The 20,084-nt window shown below is 36.7% G+C and overlaps 1 protein-coding gene across 2 annotated transcripts in view; it reads right to left on the bottom strand.

Moving 5' to 3' along the window:
- Positions 1-4,840: 4,840 nt before the first annotated feature.
- The window catches only part of VPS26A (VPS26 retromer complex component A), a 29,037-nt gene continuing 13,793 nt past the window's right edge, over positions 4,841-20,084 (bottom strand). For both annotated transcript variants that reach the window (XM_055425580.2, XM_088841933.1), the window contains 7 exons: positions 19,086-19,161; positions 17,838-17,994; positions 16,809-16,973; positions 14,625-14,731; positions 12,259-12,327; positions 9,213-9,355; positions 4,841-6,550 (listed from right to left, as the gene is read on the bottom strand). In XM_055425580.2, the coding sequence (XP_055281555.1) occupies positions 6,437-6,550; positions 9,213-9,355; positions 12,259-12,327; positions 14,625-14,731; positions 16,809-16,973; positions 17,838-17,994; positions 19,086-19,161 (831 nt within the window). In that variant the 3' untranslated portion in view covers positions 4,841-6,436. The remainder of the gene's footprint in view (positions 6,551-9,212; positions 9,356-12,258; positions 12,328-14,624; positions 14,732-16,808; positions 16,974-17,837; positions 17,995-19,085; positions 19,162-20,084) is intronic.

The following is a 20,084-nucleotide window of genomic DNA, read 5'->3' as shown; positions in this document are numbered from 1 at the left end:
CACAGATGAGAGGCGGGCCTGTGAAGTATGTCACGTGATGTTAGCAAGCTGGCCCTGAACGGGTAAGTGTTCAAAGCACGTGGGCAGAGCTGTGAGCTGTGTGGGTGCCACTGGTTAAGATGCGGGTCCTTGGGATGTAGCGCCAGGGTTCCTTGCAGATTGGAAACTCTGCAGAGCATCTCCCTTAAGTTCCTTGGATAATTAACTTTAGTTTCCGGATAGAGTAGCATTAGAGAACATAACTTGATCTACCCTCAGGACTGTAGGAATTCTATGAGTTGCTAAGGAATTCTATGAGTTCTTAGGTAAACCGTTTGTATGAAATGCGTGTAAATTTTATACTTTAATAGGAGCAGCGTGTGTACATCATATGCTGCTATGTTACAACCGCGTAGCAAAAAGATGTCCCCGTACCGAGGCCAAAGTTGTTTCTTTGGCATTAGTTGGATACTGTTTCATATGAAGTTGAAACATTAAATTCAAGGTAGGCCGTTGGATTTTCCATATCTCTTTCAGTTCAGTCAGTTCAGTTCAGTCGCTCAGTCGTGTCCGACTCTCCGCGACCCCATGAATCACAGCACGCCAGGCCTCCCTGTCCATCACCAACTCCCGGAGTACACTCAAACTTATGTCCACAGAGTCGGTGATGCCATCCAGCCATCTCATTCTCCGTCGTCCCCTTCTCCTCCCGCCCCCAACCTTTCCCAGCATCAGAGTCTTTTCCAGTGAGTCAACTCGTCGCATGAGGTGGCCAAAGTATTGCAGTTTCAGCTTTAGCATCAGTCCCTCCAATGAACACCCAGGATTGATCTCCTTTAGAATGGACTGGTTGGATCTCCTTGCAGTATAAGGGACTCTCAAGAGTCTTCTCCAACACCACAGTTCAAAAGCATCGATTCTTCGGCGATCAGCTTTCTTCACAGTCCAACTCTCACATCCATACATGACCACGGGAAAAACCATTGCCTTGACTAGACGGACCTTGGTTGGCAAAGTAATGTCTCTGCTTTTTAATATACTATCAAGGTTGGTCATAACTTTCCTTCCAAGGAGCAAGCGTCTTTTAATTTCATGGCTGCAATCAGCATCTGCAGTGATTTTGGAGCCCAAAAAAAGAAAGTCTGACACTGTTTCCACTGTTTTTCCATCTATTTCCCATGAAGTGATGGGACCAGATGCCATGATCTTTGTTTTCTGAATGTTGAGCTTCAAGCCAACCTTTTCACTCTCCTCTTTCACTTTCATCAAGAGGCTTTTGAGTTCCTCTTCACTTTCTGCCATAAGGGTGGTGTCATCTGCATATCTGAGGTTATTGATATTTCTCCGGGCAATCTTGATTCCAGCTTGTGCTTCTTCCAGCCCAGCGTTCCTCATGATGTACTCTGCATATAAGTTAAATAAGCAAGGTGACAATATACAACCTTGACGTACACCTTTTCCTATTTGGAACCAGTCGGTTGTTCCATGTCCAGTTCTGACTGTTGCTTCCTGACCTGCATACAGGTTTCTCAAGAGGCAGGTCAGGTGGTCTGGGATTCCCATCTCTTTCAGAATGTTCCACAGTTTATTGTGATCCACACAGTCAAAGGCTTTGGCATAGTCAATGAAGCAGAAATAGATGTTTTTCTGAAACTCTCTTGCTTTCTCCATGATCCAGCGGATGTTGGCAATTTGATCTCTGGTGCCTCTGCCTTTTCTAAAACCTGCTTGAACATCTGGGAGTTCTCTTTATTATACTTAAAACATCAAGGTCTTGCAACTTGAAGGAATATGTCATGTGACCTTAACAGTGTGTGTCAAGTAGGATTTCAGTAACAACCTTATGTGCCTTTGATTCACTGGAAACATTTTAAACATCAGGGATTCAAGTAGACAGCCTCTTGCCCTCAGAGTTTCTGATCTGCTTTTGGTCATATGAAGGGTTAATGTTAACTAATGCAAATATTTATTATATAATATATAAACTAGTTATATGATTATATAATATATAAGCTAATTATTATATAATATATAAGCTAATGAGAGGTCAAAGAACGATTCATATAAAATCTACAGGCCAGTTGTTAGTTGTCATCATTTCTCAAGTCCATACCTCATAGGGTGCCAGGTGCAACTGCTGTCACAGCACTAAAATTGTATCGCAGTTGTGTCTCTTGAGTAGCAGTTCTCAAGCTTTAGGGTACGTAAGAGTCATCTGTAAATTTTGTTAAAGTTGTTAGGGCCTTCTGGAGTTTCTGATTCAGAATGTTTGGGGTAGTGCCCAAGATTGGAATTTATGTTTTCAGGTAATACTGATCCTGATGGTTTGGGGACCACACTTTGAGAACCAGTGCTCTGGGTTATCGCAGAAGGCACTGGGACCCCACTCCAGTACTCTTGCCTGGAAAATCCCATGGACGGAGGAGCCTGGTAGGCTGCAGTCCATGGGGTCTCTAAGAGTCGGACACGACTGAGTGACTTCACTTTCACACATTGGAGAAGGAAATGGCAACCCACTCCAGTGTTCTTGCCTGGAGAATCCCAGGGATGGGGGAGCCTGGTGGGCTGCCGTCTGTGGGGTCACAGAGTCAGACACGACTGAAGTGACTTAGCAGCAGCTCTGGGTTATAGTTCCTTCAGGGTTGGGCCAGGGCCAATAAAATAGCACTAAAGAAACACTCAGGAAAATGCTGAATGGGTGTGTGAAAACAAGTAAATGTGGGACAGGGAAAGGAAGTGGGAGAAGTAAAGATCTCTCTTGTCGTAGGGAATAAAATAAGCAAGTGCTCTCCTTTGCCTTTGCTGTTAACAAAACCTGGTTTATGAGGTTTCACAAAATGCATTCTAGATTTCTCCCCCTCACATCTCCCTACAAATTCTGTACTTTGACATTTTTGGCATTTTTCTAATGTTATCATGATCTAGATACCAAATTGTTTATCCCTTAGAATCATGGAAGGGGTCTCAGAGCTTATCTGGTCCAGTTTCCCTGTCTTAGGAAGGGAGCCAGCTATCAAATGCATTTGTAGAGCTTGTAGTGTCCTCATGGTCCTGCTCTGCTGTCTTGCTTTCTCTCCAGGACCTGAGAAGACTCCTAGAATCTAGTCTATTTCCTTTATTCTAATAACTCTAAGTTGCATTAATGGTTCTTACCATAATGTTACTACATGTAGACAATTTTTTTTCTAAAGGAGGCCACTTTAACTTTATAATCACACTCTGGGAAAATAAGCTTCATCCATTTTCTCAAATATTTTAATATGTATTATGAGATAAGCACAAAGTATAGCAAAACAAAACGGGCTGAACCCCCAAGAGCTATACTAAGTCCATACAATTAAAAAGTCTTCTAAAAGTGGGGTAAACAGTCTTGGAGATGTGCCTGGCATGACTTGTCAGCATAACAAGGGGACATGTAACACTTTGACTTAAGAGATGGAGATGGTGTCAGACAAAAATGGCCTAGAGAGGCTTAACTGAAGGGCTGGCATAACGGAATGTATTCTCCAAGGAGTCTGGCATAACTGGAGCTGAAGGTGTTTTGTAATAGAGATTTAGAACTTTTCCTGCAATTGAGTCACTAAAAGATTTTGAACAGGGGAGTGACATAAGAATACACTCACAGAAGACCTCAAGCCTAGAAAACAATGTTGTTTTAAGGGTGCATATTTTCCTCACTCTGCCTTTATCCGATTTGAAACTGTAAAATGTGTTACATTTCAATCCAGGCACATATAAACCTGCTAGAGAGGGCCTTTATGTATGTTCAGATTCAGCTGAATATAAAAGGAATTAAAGACTTTGCTGACTCACAGGGTAATTAGAATATTCCAACTACTTGATCCACATTGAAGGGATCCAGAATACACCACTGTGGCATAAAATTTTTAATAGAATGCATTTGAGTTCCTGAAATCCTGTCTGCCTAAATGCAGAGCCTTCCAGAAGAACTCCACTGCCATACATCCCCTCACAGGGAGCAAACTGGAAGGATTAACTCATCACCTTGAGAAACGCATAACACCTAAACGGACTTTGGTTATGGAATGCTCCTATCTACCACCTGTTCTCCTCTCCTAAAGACCCTTTACCTTTCCTAAAAGTCATCCGCTTTCCCGTTAGTACTCTTTTCTCCCCACAGCTTCCCCTACTAAGTCAGTTGTAAGTGTCCTTCACCGCCATTTCAATTCTAACCACCCCTGTAAGTCACATTTTTGTGAACGTCCTCTCAATTAGAGTCCTTTTCTTTTGCTAATCTATCAGTTTAATAGTAGGCTCTCAAATACAAAAGAGAGCAGAGAGAAGTTTTTCCTCCCTAGCAATTCAGAACCATGAAAACTTCACCAGTGAGAGAAATAACTAATTAAATGGTTTTAACAGTGGTTCTCAATCCTGGGTAGTTTTTAAACGCTGATGTCCAAGCCCCTGAAATTCTGATTTTATTGGCCTGGATAGGATCTGGCATGATTATTTTTTAAAACTCCTAAAAGTGATTTGACCATGAAGCCAGGGTTGAGAACCACTGCATTAGATATTGTACTCTAACAGACACAATTTTTTTTTCAATTAACTGGTTAACTTTTTTACAGTTCACCAAATACTGTTCAAATTTTTGTTTTTCAAATTGGTTATGCACAAATTCTCAAGCAAGCTGAATAAGCATCCTATTATGACAGTGTTTTAAGTCACCTAGTTAAAATTAATTATATAGATATTTGAAATTGATATTTGTAAAAACTTCTAATTATCACAATTACAGTTTCTTAAACTAGTGAGCAATTTTGTCCTCAAAGATAAATATGACAATGAGAAGAGATTTCAGAATATAAATATTTTAATCATTCAAATAGCAAGCTTAATATCTGTTTCAAATTCTTTATTATACATCATGGTTGCACAATTTGAGGCTGGTTAAATACAACTGGTTTTCAATTTTTCTTTGAATATTTTCCAGATTACTACATGCAAGTGACCATGAAAATATTTGGCATTTTAAAATTTTGAAACTCTGAACAGGCACTTACATGAAGGAAAACATTATCATTCACAGATATCCACATTTATAACCAGTGCTCCAGCACATGGAACTTTTTGCCAGTTAAGAATTTGGTTACTAACCATTTTGCAAAGAGCCACTATAGTAAAATAGGCTTAAAGAAATGTAATTTGGGTTACTTAGTTTACTCATAAAGTAAGGTTAACTGACAAAACTTGCACTGAAGTGTATAAAAAAATATTGGTACAAAAACCAATGAACCATAAGTGAAAGTAGTTTCATACATCAGGCTTTAGTTCCTGCGCCCCATATTAGTGTATCTGAGATCAGACCCCATGCAGAGCATAAAAACAGATGACTGCAACCTTCTTTTTTAGAGGCTTTGAACAATGCTTTAATGTTAAAAAAATTTAAACATAATGGACAAAGAAGTTTAAATTTGAGTTTGAACTAGTCAAGGTTCTGATTTAACAAATGTGAAATTGTCCAGATCTGGATAACTACATGCTTCACCAGTTCTCCTGAGTGCCCTCATCCTCAAATTTTCTCCTGAAAAGAGAATATTTGCAAGAAAGTTTATATTTGCATACATGTGTTAAAAAGATTCCTTAAATCAAAAAAAAACTTTTTTCAAAGTATTATGGAACAATCATATAGTTTTAACAAATTCTAAACTGCCAACATAGAATCCACTCCACACTGCAGAAAACATACAGTGGTACCTGTTGGACATCAGTAGCAAAATGGTTACTTAATATGGTCCCCCCTCAAAACAAAAGCTGCAATGACATGCTACATAGTCCCTTAGGGGAAAAATTTAATATACCACAGAAGATTTCAAAGAGAACAAAATTCAGGAAACCATGGAATGGTAGACTCAGAGGCACCTACAGTGAAACACTCGTATGCATTTCTCAAACATATAGAAAAACATAAATGTAGTTTTCAAAAATATTGAGATGCCATATTTTAAATCTTTGCAGGCTGTAAGGGCCACTCAGGATTTTATTTGAACACAAATTTTTTTGCATGTAGAGAGAGTAAAAGGTAATCCTTAGCATGAGAAAGGAGAAGAAAAGAATTTATAATCAACATTATGCAGAAAAAAAGCACAAGTACAAATACCAACCTACTCACATGAAAATCTTTATAATGTTTATGCTGATGTATATCTGAGTGCTTATTATCAAATCAAAGTGTGCAGTTAAAAAAACAAATAAAAAACCAAAAAACGGCAGTTTAAGAAAGTTCCAGTGTTTCAAAGAAAGCACTTTTTAAAATGTATATACATGAAGAACAGTTATGTTGTAAAATAAATTCAGCACTGCAAGATAAAGGAAGACTATCATAAATGGAGTTTTGGCCTTTTCCCTGCCCTACACGCTGCAACCATCTTTAACCTGCCAAACCTAAATCTCAACCGATATAGGAGGTTTTCTTCTTTTTTTTCTCCCATTCAGTTCACATTTCAGGCTGCTCAGCAGATGCCTGTGATTCTGGTGATTCAAATCGCTGGTGAAAGTTTGTTCTCTGTTTCCTCAGTTTTTCAGGAGCTTTTCTCCACAAAATGATTTCCTAAAAAACAAATGCATGATAACAAATTAACATTCTCATATTATTGGAGAAGGCAATGGCAAGCCACTCCAGTACTATTGCCTAGAAAATCCCATGGATGGAGGAGCCTGGTAGGCTGCAGTCCGTGAGGTCGCTAAGGGTCGGACACGACTGAGCGACTTCACTTTCACTTTTCACTTTCACACATTGGAGAAGGAAATGGCAACCCACTCCAGTGTTCTTGCCTGGAGAATCCCAGGGACAGGGGAGCCTGGTGGGCTTCCGTCTATGGGGTCACGCAGAGTCGGACACGACTGAAGTGACTTAGCAGCAGCAGCATTCTCATATTATGCCTTAGATTTTCACCACAGAAATAATGCGCTTCAATTTTAACCATAACAAAACTAACTTCTTCCCTACAAAAGCTCTCCTCTTTTCCTGATGGACCTACTTTCTTCCAATTCTAATAATGGGTCTCCCCTTCTGCCAACTCTGCTCCCCCAACCAACACCTATGTACACCACCACTATGAATCCAAACTGACACAAAGGTCTAGCTACTACTGCTTTAAAGAATTCATAAAATCTGTCGTTTAGTTTGTTTCCCCTGTCCTTATCCAAATTCAAGCCCTTGTCACTAAATATTTTAACTTCCTGATAGATGGCTCTCCCTCCCTTGCCTGAAACCCTTTTTCAACCTGTCCTACCCATCATTGCCAGAGTAGTCTAAAACATTGCTTGTATGACTATTCAGTAGCTCTCAGTTCCTCCAGGATAAATCTCCAACCCAGTGTTCAAGTCCTCCACAACCTTTATCCAATTTACTAACATCACTCTTCCCTACCAAGGTCCCAGTACCCAGCCAGCCAAACTGGGTTATTCTCTGCCTCTAACGCACTTCAAATTAAACTTTCCCTCCATCCTCCCCTCTATATTCTTCAAATTTTGATTCCTCTGCCTGTCTTACCCTAACCAGTCCATCCTAAGAGCTCTTCTAAACTCTATTTTAAAAATAATAATTTTAATTTATTTTTGGCTGTGCTTGGTCTTTGTTGCTGCGCAGGCTTTTTCTCAAGTTTCAGTGACCAGGTGGTGGTGCTGGTGGTGTAGTTGCTAAGTTGTGTCTGACTCTTGTGATCCCATGTACTGTAGCCCGCCAGGCCCTTCTGGTCCATGGGATTTTCTCCAGGCAAGAATACTGGAGTGGGTTGCCATTTCCTTCTCCAGGGGTTCTTCCTGACCCAGGGATCGAACCCTGGTCTCCTGCGTTGCAGGCAGATTCTTTACCAACTAAGCTAGGAGGGAAGCCCTTTCTAGTTGCTGTATACAGGCTTCTCATTGTGGTGACTTCTATTGTTGCGAAGCACAGGCTATAGGGCATGCGGGCTTCAGTAGCTGTGGCACATGGGCTCTAGAGCACAGGCTCAATAGCTGTGGCACACAGGCTTAGTTGCTTCTCAGCATGTGGGATCTTCCCAGATCAGGGACCAAACACTGAATCAGCAGTCAGATTCTTTATCACTGAGCCACCAGGGAGGTCCATCTTCTAAATTTTTAAGATTACTTGCTTCATGAAGTCATGGCAGGCTGTTTGTTTTTTAACCAACATAGCAGAATTTAAACATCTAAATGAATGACCATGGGAGGCATATACTACTCAATAGGGTCATAATATGTAATCGATTTGAAAATTGTAAATTTCACATAATCTAATTTGAAGTTATAAACCACCTATGTTTAACTATTATGCATTATGGCAACATTAGCAGAATAAGTTTTCTCTCTTCCAAATTGCTGTCAAACCATTATTTAAGTTTTCTGTTAATTATATAATTTTTCTTTTTCCACATATCCAATGTGAGAATTGTGAGGAAAAACCATGTTTAAAAAGGTAGGTTTTATATTCTTCACGGTCCTCAGCACAGAATGCTTTCTTTCCCCCAGAATAACTTCCAATTTAGCTTTGAGCACTCAACTGACATTTGAATATTTATTACTCTGACACAGAACAGAGAAGACCACTCTAATCACAGTCTTTACTCAAAATTCACCAAAAGCTTTTTTAACTGATTTTCAAATGAGAACAAGTTTTATGATAAAGATATTTAAAAAGTAATAGATTTGGGTCATTGCAAAGACATTTATAAGAGGATTGTTTAATTAGGGAAAAATGGAAAACTGAAATCCATCAAGTGGATGCAGTCATGAAAAATGAAAGGAAATCTTTATTTGTTGATTAACGAAATCTATTCAAGACACTATTGAATTTTTGAAAAAGCAAATTAAAGATCAATCTGCATAATATGATCTAAAAACAAATATAAAATTTGTCTGGAAAACTATCACAATGGTGGTGGAATTTTTGTTGACCTTCATTTCATTGTTTTTTGCCTGATTTTTTAAAAAAACAAATAGCAGATATTGTTTTTATAAAAAACAAGTTTCAAGAGAAAAAAAATAAAAGCCCTGCCAAATTATAGCCCATCCTGGAGTCCTGCAGAATGACTGGGAGGAGACTGATCACAACAGAGATCCATTCATGCCTTACTTCTGTGTCACACTTTCAGTGTTTTCACTTACTTAGAACCCCCACTTGCTCAGTACAATAAAGCTTAAAAAGTGAGTGCTTTCCAGGTGTTTTTAGAACCACCACAGAACAAAATACCATGTAGGTGGCACCATACCTGCTGCTTGAAGTACCTTCTGTCTTCTTCATCAACAAGGACTAGATTCAAAAAGTACCTTACTGAAAATTTTTTGTTCACATCTCTCATTGTTGGAGTTGGGTCATATCCTGCTAAAAATAGTCTTATTGGAATTGATTCACCTGAAAGAAAAGCAATTTCTATTCAGTTCTAAAGGATGACCAAATACAGTTACATAACACCTAAAACTAAGCATTATAAAGACACTAACGCTTCAGTTCCTCCAGAGACAGGAGCATAACAAAAACTTTAGACCAGACTTTCTTAGTCTTGACACTACTAACATTTTAGGCCCAATAATTCTATGTTGTGGGTAAGGTCATATACACTGTAGGAAGTTCAGGGCATTCCTGGTATCTACCCACAAGATGCCAGTTGCTGCTGCTGCCAACTCACTTCAGTCGTGTCCGACTCTATGTGACCCCATAGACAGCAGCCCACCAGGCTCCCCCATCCCTGGGATTCTCCAGGCAAGAACACTGGAGTGGGTTGCCATTTCCTTCTCCAATGTGTGAAAGTGAAAAGTGAAAGTCAAGTCGCTCAGTCGTGTCCGACCCTTAGCGACCCCACAGACTGCAGCCTACCAGGCTCCTCCATCCATGGGACTTTCTAGGCAAGAGTACTGGAGTGGGGTGCCATTGCCTTCTCCGAGATGCCAGTTAACAGTCCCCAAATATGACAACCAAATATGTCTCCAGACATTGCCAAATTTCCCGTGGGGAGGAGGGAGTAAAAGTACACTAGTTGAGAACCACCAGCTCTAAAGTCAAATGCCTGGATTCGAATTTTAACTCCAGTCAAGTATATCCATCTTATAAAGAATTTGTAAGGACTATATGGACTATGTAAAAGCTTAAAACAGTGCCAGCAGTTAAGTTCTACTCTAGCACTTTTGTTACTTTCTGCTTTCATGAATTTTGCCATTTCTCATCATGTGTATAAATTCTTGAATACTTATTACTAATTAGATTGCTATTTTTGGTGACTTGATGGCTTCTCTTTTCCTAAGAGTAATAATTGGCATATTCTGTTTTGAATTCTTTTTATGTAATACTTTTCTCATGTGTATCTATTTCCTTAAAGATATACAACCAAGGGCATGGAAAGGTAACAAAGGAGAAACCTCAAGTGAAACAAACATGCCCTGTTCCTGATCAATGATGGGTGCTAGCCCTAATTTATATAGGGCAGGCTGGAGGGAGGAGATAAAAGGTACAAAAAGAGGGAGCCAGATGGGTTGGGGCCACTCCTTCAGGGGTCAGCCCACCCTCATGCCTTGCGGGGTGTACTATCCTTTGTTTACCAAATAAAACTAAGCTGTAACCAGAGGGGTGGGGGGAAGGATATGCAACGGTTTCTTTACATAAAAATTTGTGGCTGCTGGAATTTTACTAAGTAATATTGCATAACACACAAGTACACAGGCATGAGTCTCGAAGTCAGAAAGGCCCGGGCTCAAACGCCAACTCTGCAATGATTAGCTCTTGAAGGGAACCAGAATATGTCACCAAAAAATGTGCCTCTTTGACATTAAAATTATTTCTGAGCTGAAGGCAATTAAGCAGCAGTGAAAGCAAAAAAGAATTCCCCTATTCTGCCTAAAGGCAGGATATAAATTTTATTGGAGACACCCTGTCTTTAGCCCAGGGATGGCACCAGAGGAATCTGCAAACAAGCTTACTCCGCTAGTTTCCTCCCTCATATTTACCTTCCCATAGTCTGCGCCCTTGGAAGCCTAAGCTGCTTTGCTTTGCCCAGTTGTTTATCTCCAAATTTGCTGTTCTTTTGAAGATGCTATATAGTATGAAATGCTAAGTCACTGCTTTGAGTTACTTTTTGTTGAGGTTTCTCCTGCGTGAGGAGAAGGCAATGGCAACCCACTTCAGTACTCTTGCCTGGAAAATCCCATGGACAGAGGAGCCTGGTAGCCTGCAGTCCGTGGGGTTGCGAAGAGTCAGACACAACTGAGCTACTTCACTTTCACTTTTCACTTTCATGCTCCTGCGTGATGTGCACTGCATACATTAATAAACTGTTTTTCTCTTATTAATTTTGTTAAAGAATTCTAGCTGAAAATCTAAGTGGGTAGAGGTAGTTTTGCCTACCCTAACAAGTTTTTAACCTCTACATCTCAGTTTCAGGGATAAAATAAGGGCTGCTGCTAAGTCACTTCAGTCGTGTCCGACTCTGTGTGACCCCACAGACGGCAGCCCACCAGGCTCCCCCGTCCCTGGGATTCTCCAGGCAAGAACACTGGAGTGGGTTGCCATTTCCTTCTCCAGTGCATGAAAGTGAAAAGTTAAAGTGAAGTCGCTCAGTCGTGTCCGACTCGTAGCGACCCCACGGACTGCAGCCTACCAGGCTCCTCCATCCATGGGATTTTCCAGGCAAGAGTACTAGAGTGGGTTGCCATTGCCTTCTCCAAAATAAGGGCTACCACTACCTAACTCAAAGTGTATATGGAAGGGAACTTTAGAGCGCCTGAGAATACAATGCCTCATCAATAGTTGGCACTCAGTAAATGGTTAACTGCTTTTTGAAGTAATTACTAACAGTAAGAAAAGCCAAAGACATAAATTCAAAATGATAAATACTGGCTTCATTATCTTAGATACTGAAAATTATTTAGTAAGGGAGCTGCTTATTTTCTTGGGGGCTATAAAGAATTCCAAAATCCCACAGAATGAATGCTCAGCTATACTGTACCTTATGTTCAGCATGAGTAAAAAAAGATTTACAGAGAGAAACTCTTGTAACAGAAAACAAAATATTATAAATTCAGAACTAAGGAGCAGATATACATAAATGTCTTTTCTAAATTCTAAATTTAAGCTGAGTAAAAAATTAAACTTTATTTCAAACCAGAAAGTACTACTACAGTCTCCTCAGTATTTATACAAAGATGATCTTAAAAATCATTTTAAGAATTCACATATTCACACTGAATACTTTCAAGCTAAACTGCTGTGAACACTGCTATCTGCAATACCTATAACACAAAAGAAGTAAAAGAAAAGTTTATTACCTTTAACTGGTGCACCATCCATTATTTCATATTTAGCGATTGTTTCTGTTTCTGTTGTGGTACTGGGTCCTAGGGCAATAATGTAAATGATATTAATTTAAATACTGCTAGAATATAATTTCCAGGCTTACACCTTCTTCCTATTTTCTGACTACATTATTTTAGTCCTAACTGACTTTCCCCCTTTTGTGAAAATGCTGACCATTCTTTTCTATTTCTTGATCTACACTTATTTACCATCCAACTGAGGTCTCACTCCCTTCTTCTCAAAAGTAATTCAGTAGAGCCTGAAAAACTGCAGGGGCTGAAGTGCTTCACAGGACACACATGAAAATCTGCATGTAATTTATAGTCGCTACTCTGTATCCTCCACTCCTCCCTATCCACAGTTCCTTCCTATGCAGATTCAACCAACTGCAGATCATACAGAAGTGTAAAATCTACTACTAAACAAAATCCACTGTAAGTGGACCCACGCATTTCAAACCTCATGTTATTCACAGGTCAACTGTATACAGCTCAGAAATAATCTTCACAGACTTCCTTCCATCATTTCTAATATCTGCTAAAATAGAAACTAGGAAGGCACAGCAGTGCACTGACATGCTAGTTTTCTCTGTAACACCCAAAATGTCTTCTCTTGTTAACTTTAACAGAGATAAAATATCAAAGTGAATACTTAATTGACATACAGTTCTTTTGAAGAGTCAATGATAGAAGTTTAAAAAGTACACCAAAACACATAGTAATGATCCCAATGTTGTAAAGTATATAACATGCAAAGACTAAGCTCTGTTCTGGATATGAGTACAAATTATTTCTTATTTAAAATTTTCTAGAACACCCAAACATAATTTTTATAACTAGAAAAAACGTTTAAATAACTTTTTAAAACAACAAATGGGAAACTGAAGTTTGGTTTTAATATCTTTAAATCACTTTTTTAGCAGGTAAAAAATGGAGATTAAGAAATTACAGATGTTTATGACTATTAATTATAAATTCTTAAAAAGTGGTGCCTAAAATTCTTTTTAGCAGAAAACCAGGAAAGTTAAAGGGAACAAATTAAATCTATATACTAATTAAAACTAGGGGAAAAAAATAGGCAATTCCTTGGCTATCCAGTGGTTAACACTTTGCACTTCCACTGCAGGGGGCATGGATTTGATCCCTGCTCAAGGAACTGAGATCTCAGAAGCCCCATAGTGCAGCCAAAAAAAAAAAGAAAAATTAAAAAGCAGTTATGAACCAATAAATGATTTGGAGTAACTCATCAGCTATCTGGAGAAAATAAAGCTGGATCCGTAGCTGTATTTTGCTTACATCAGTACAAATTCCAAATGAATTAAAACTTTAAACAAAATTCCTAAACTACAATGTATTACTTTAGTAGAATCAAGCACAGAAAATTATTTTTAGAACCTCAATGTAAAAAAGGCCTTTCTCACTGTGGTACAAAACCCAGAATCCGTAAAAGGAAAAACTGAAATATGACTTACACAAACGTCAAGAACTTCTACATGGTAAAAACTACCATAAGGAAGACAAACTGGGGAAATTTTGCTGCTCTTAATACAGAAAATGGGGTTGATTTCTCTAATATACAAAGTTTCTACACTTCAAAAGGAAAAGACTAATAATCCAGTAGAGATGGGGCAAAGGATATGGATAGGCAGTTTATAGGAAAGAAATACAAATGGCTTTTATATACGTGAAAAGATACCCTCACTCGAATGAGAAAAATGAATCAAAACTACAATGGGGAACCTTTTCCCCACTCCCATGAGATCAGCTAAAAGTTTTATAACATTGTGCTTATGAGAATACATGGAAAAAAAGGCACCTTCCTACATTCATTGCTGGTAGTAATGCAAATTGGTACGGTCCATAAAGAGGACAAACTGATAATATTAATCAAAATCACAAATGAATATACCCTTGGAAACAGCAATTCCACTTCTAAGATTTTATTTTGCATATAAACCAACACATGTGAAATGATATTATTAACTGAAGCGTCTCTAAAGTATGCACTGTACATAACCACTTGACTAAAAGGATGGGTGTAATAAAGAGGCACTTGCATGTGTATGAATAAATGTTTAAACGATTTTAAAACTTGTATCACCTATGAGTAGCTGGAATACATAAATAGGACACTTTTTACTGTATAATCATTCATATTTTATTTTTGAACTATGTGAATTATCTACTCAAAAACTAATTTTTAAAAACATAAATGAGTAACTCACTACCAGCAATATTAAGTATCAAAGTTAGTATCCAAGGTGGATATTTAAGTTTAAACAGTATTTTAAGATTTTAAAATTTCAACTAAAAAGAACTTCAAGAACCCTTTAACTTACCAATTCCTGTGATCTCTTTTTTAATCAGTTGTAACTCCATATGTTGGATTTTTATTCTTACTAATAAGAAGTAAATTTTTCCAACAATCACATCCTTTAAATGATACCTTTAGGGAAAGAATATTTGTCACTTACTAAATATCAGTTTACAAAACAAAGAGTAAAATATGTCCTGAAAAGGTTTATTAGGTATCTGTAGGATAATTACTATTTAAGAATACCATTCTGACTATTCATGTATTTAATTCTCCTTTTTTTCAAAAGAGTATTCATCATTTTACTATAAAAATTAGGAAAAAAAAGCTTTTACTTGATCATCAATAAACCTCAGAGGGAAAAATTAGCCAGAGTAATTGTTAGTCACCTATTTAGAGGTCAACTTCATTTCTAAAGAACGTAAGTGAGGAAAATTAAGATTTTTACACCTGAAAATGTTTGGCATATGAAGATGTTCTAAACATTAAAAACTTTATACATGTGTTTAGTGTATTACTCCAAGCGCTAGAATAGTGCAGTTAAAAAATCACCTGGTCACAAAGAGACTCCATAGATTGAGTTTGTTGCTGTAATACCTAATAATCAAAGACTTTTCCCAAGAATCTTGAAATAATGTGGTAATAAACTTGGGAACTTCTGTAATTCCCAGAAGGCTTTCTATTTTTTTTAAACCTTCTCTCAGGTTTGAACTTCAAAATAATATCCCAAGAGTTGACTAATGCAATTATGTCTCTCTGAAGGGAGACTTCCAGTGACAAGTTTCAGGTCCTAACCTAATAATTTCATCAACAATATAAATTAAGACTCTAAACACATGTGTATCACAATTTCAGTGATATAAACTGGGACATGACAAGCAATAAAAATCATGCAGGGCTTCCCAGTGGTTAAGAATGGAATTGTAGCATCTATATTATCATAAGTGACCAGTCCAGGTTCGACGCATAAATTTTCCTCTGTTCATTTCTTTGCATTTGTGCTTTTTCAATAAAAATACTTTTAACTGATGTAAAAAAAATAAAATAAAATAAAAAGTATCATTAATAAAAAAAAATAAAATAAAATAGCATAAAAAAAAAAAAAAGAATCCACCTTGCAATCCACAGGACACAGGTTTTATCCCTAGTCTGGGAACATTTCACATGCTATGGGGCAACTAAGCCTGTGAGTCCCAACTACTGAGGCATGCTCACCATAAAGCCCATGCTCCACAAGAGAATCCACTGCAATGAGAAGCCCACACACCTCAACTAGAGAGGAGACCCCACCCGCAGCAACAAAGAGCTAGCACAGTCAACAATAGATATATTTTTTAAAAACTCATATACCAGAAGAGTACACAGGAAGAGGATAAAAGAATGAACATTCATTTCTTCAACAAACAAACTTTAATGAAAAAATAAATAAAAGGGAAAACATAAAACAGATTTCAGAATCAAAAAAAAATGTTTTTTGATTAGTGTGTTTGTTAAGTGAGTTTGGATCCATTGGATTTGAACAAATCTTGTTTCGATACTGACATGAACAAACTTTTATAAGTCATTTAAGGAAACGAATACTGACTAGATATGTGAACATGTTAAGAAATTATTAATATTTTTAGATATATACTTTGGTGAAAGTTTAAAAAGTCACTGATAAATAAGAGCCCATTTCTGAAAAAACATAACATATATAAATACATATACCCCCTCCCATGGAAAGCTATACAAGAGGACATTAATAGTGGTTAAGTGGTAAAGGTGAAAATATGTGGTATTTTTTTTTCCCTTGACTTTTCTACATTGTCAATATTTGTAATAATAAAAAGGTATAGTTCATGTAGTCAGAAAAAAGAGCATTTTTGCTTATTTTAAAGAGACGGCCAGCTAAAATGATGTCAAGACAGTAATATAAACTTTCACAGATTTACAGGATTAGCTGCCTTCTGAAATGGTGAGATCCTCTATTAAAAAATGGCCAAGCAGAGTCTTAGGAATAGAATATGAAAGACATCTGCACCAAGTCAAATTCCTACTAAAACAAAACCAAATTCCTACTAAAGTTTCTTTCAGTTCGGAGATTCTGATGGTCTCTTAACATCAGATTAATGTTGATTCTATCTTTTCTTTGACCAATTTACAAAGACATAAAAGGTTTATTTCTTAATTTTCCCTGACCATTTGTCTGTTTGTAAAAGGTACTTACTTTGATTTATTATATTCAAATTCAATGTGTAGACAATCTTCAATGCCCACTTCCATCTTAATAGAGTTGTTGACATCAGGATAGGTAGCAAGCTGGTGAACAATAAGATCATATTCTTTTACCAAGTCTGTCAGTCTTCTTACTATTGTCACTTTAAGAAAATACCTACAAAAGTTAATGGAGAAGACAAGTTAAACCTCCTGTGAGATATCTCAGTGTTTTAAATAAGCAAACTTTAGCTTTCTCCTTCCCGAAATTCCTTAGGGATCAATTTACTCCATTTACTTCATGAAGAAGTTTTCATTTTTAAATAAATGCCTTCATCATGGAAAAAATACAAAGTTCAATTTTAAGAACAGTGGACATACTTTTTAGATCAATTTGGAGTACTACCATCAAGCTTATTTGAGGACATCTCTCTAGATCAATTCTTTTTTTCTTTTTTTTCCTACATCACTTCTTAACCATAGACTGAATGGGATTCATTGAGAAACTAATGGATTTAGAGGGTAATTCCATTTACAAGACAAATGAAGTATCTAAGAAACTGAGGTACATACAAGGGAAGTATATGACTAAAACTTCTCATAATGGGATCCTCTGAATCCTATAGAGGGCTTCCCAGGTGGTGCGGTGGTAAAGAATCCGCCTGCCAATGCAGGAGATCCAAGAGATGCAGGTTCGATTCCTGGGTCAGGAGGATCCCCTAGAGTAGGAAATGGCAACCCCCTCTGGTATTCTTGCCTAGAAAGTTATATGGACAGAGGAGCCAGCAGGCTGTAGTTCATGGGGTCGCAAAGAGTTGCACATGACAGCACACACACACACACACACACACACAAATCTGATAGAAGTATCTTATTACATCAGATCTGCATTAGCCAGAAAATATATATATATATATATTTGACAGAATTTTAAAAATCTTAAGTTTTCCAGTCCAAAATTATAACTAGAAGTTCAAGACATTCAATAGTAGTCATTACCTTCTGGTTTGTGTATCATAAACTAGACAAAATCAATTCATACCTTAAGCGGACATTGGCACCGATGTAAGATTCATATGGCTTTTCAACTTGCATAAATTCAAAATCATAACTTCTGCTCTGAGTCAGTTCTCCAGGTAAGGCTAGTTCTTTCACTAGGTTTACAAATTCATGAGTATTACTCTTGTCATTGAAAAGCTCTAAGAAATTTTAAAAAGTGAAAGACCAATTATGTTTGATATCCATCTCATCGAAACCCAAACTTCTACTTCCAAAGCAAGTAATTTTTATCAAAAGAATTACTTGGATTTGCCTTCACTTTAAATACCAGAGCTATGATCTGAATTCCATTATCCTATTTTGCTCCACATAGGCATAAAAAAATTCAAGTGACATAGCAAAATGAAAATTTCTGTTACGAAAGAATTCATTCCTTTAGTGTAGTTAGGGTTTGCCCAATAAGAAGCTGTTTAAATTGCTACATTTCCAGCAATTATTTGAACTTCCTCCCTTCAAGACAAAAAATGTTTTGTTGTTTTGCTTTCGTTAGGTAAATATATTACCCTGATAAAACTATATTATGTAAAAAACTAAAATCAACTATCAGTTAATTACCATAATTTTCCCCTTAAGTATAATCTCACCCAAAATAGGTATCTAAACAAATATCTAACCATTCCAATTTTGATACTTTCAGAATAGACAGTAAAACTTTGAAAGCTAGGATCTATTTTCTTTTCTCTTTCTGCATCTGCAGTACACAAAGATTTAGATAGTTTAACTCCTGCTGAAGCAAGAAATATATGTATAGAAACATACACAAGTTGATCTAAGTCAAGAAGAAATTACAACTTTCCTTTTCACATGGAATTTTCTGTTGACAGGTATAAACTAAGTTAGGAAGACAAATGGCATGAGTAATTAGCAAGTGAAGGATGAAGGTGACACTGCTAATTGTGAATAAAGCTGGTGAAAAACCTAGGCAGATGGAAATTTCAGGGAGTCAACTAATTTACTTGAATTATTTTTCAAGGCTGGTAGCTTACATAACTCCTTTCACTTTTAATAATCAGATTTCATCACAAGTAAAGGCAGCATGAGTCAAATATTATTTAATATAATTAAAATAAACATGATTATTTAATGTTTATAAAATAAATCCTTTTATTATGCAAAATAAATTCTTTCTTTCCATAAAGCTAAACTCTAATTCAATTATTTAACTGCCAAATCAAATTCTCTTCAAACTCAGTTAACAACAAAAAAAAAGTAATACTATTTTAAAACTCACCAATTTGACCTACAAATTCAATTCTAATTCCTTGGTGCTCTAGCCTCTTTCCAGGTTGCTTAAAGGCTAGGTTCACCTGCCAAAACATGAAATCGTAAGAGATGTTAACAATCGTTTGTGGGCCTACTAGCAGATTCCTTCCAGATGAATATAATACATAAATACTTCAGGTGTTCATTTCTGAAGTCTGAGAAACCACCACATACCTAGATTATGATGATCTTATAGAAGGTAAAACTTAACTCCTATACAATCACTAATGAACTTATTACTTACATGTACATTTAAAGCATCTGCTTTGTTAGGAAGGAATCTTTCTTTAGAGCTGGAGAACTACAAAGAATCAATAAAAGGGAAAACTTTCAACTATTCAAATACGTTTTCTGGTCAAACAGTTAAACAATTCTATAATAGCATTTTAATATAAAGGTTATTAATAACTCCAAGAACTGACCTAAAAGATCACTTTCAGCTTTTTATAACCAACCATATATTGCTATAATTTTTGATTATAAAAGCAACAGTTATTGCCCTGAGTTTGCTACTCATCCTAAAAATAGAATGTCTAAAGATTTAAATTTTGAGTATGATATATCTTTACATACTTTTGAAATTAAGTATATGATCCAAAATCCCTAAATTTGTATCTGCTAAATGGAAACCTTAATATTACACATTTTAATTTGACAAAATATAAAATACACAGATATTAAAAACAAAATTTCAACCATTTAAGGATTAGCTAAAACGCAAAAAAAAATACTCGCAGGTTTGTTCTTTTCTGTAAAAAATATTGGTAATGTGACTCTTAAAAGCTGTTCTTTCAAACAATGCTTCTCAACAGAAATCAAGAACCAATAAAAAGACGTTCAATACTTCTGTTTATAAACTATGTAATTAAAATATTCATGCTTCTATATCTTCTATGTCTATAACCAGGATGAGTTAAGTTATTCACCTTCCAAATTAATATGTCAGAAAAAGAAGTAAATAATTAAA

Source organism: Moschus berezovskii, chromosome 12 (genome assembly GCF_049115385.1).
Source record: "Moschus berezovskii isolate FMDL1 chromosome 12, NW_MosBer_1.0, whole genome shotgun sequence".
In the NCBI taxonomy this organism is placed as follows: Eukaryota; Metazoa; Chordata; class Mammalia; order Artiodactyla; family Moschidae; genus Moschus; species Moschus berezovskii.
This window is presented reverse-complemented; position numbering and strand designations above follow the sequence as displayed.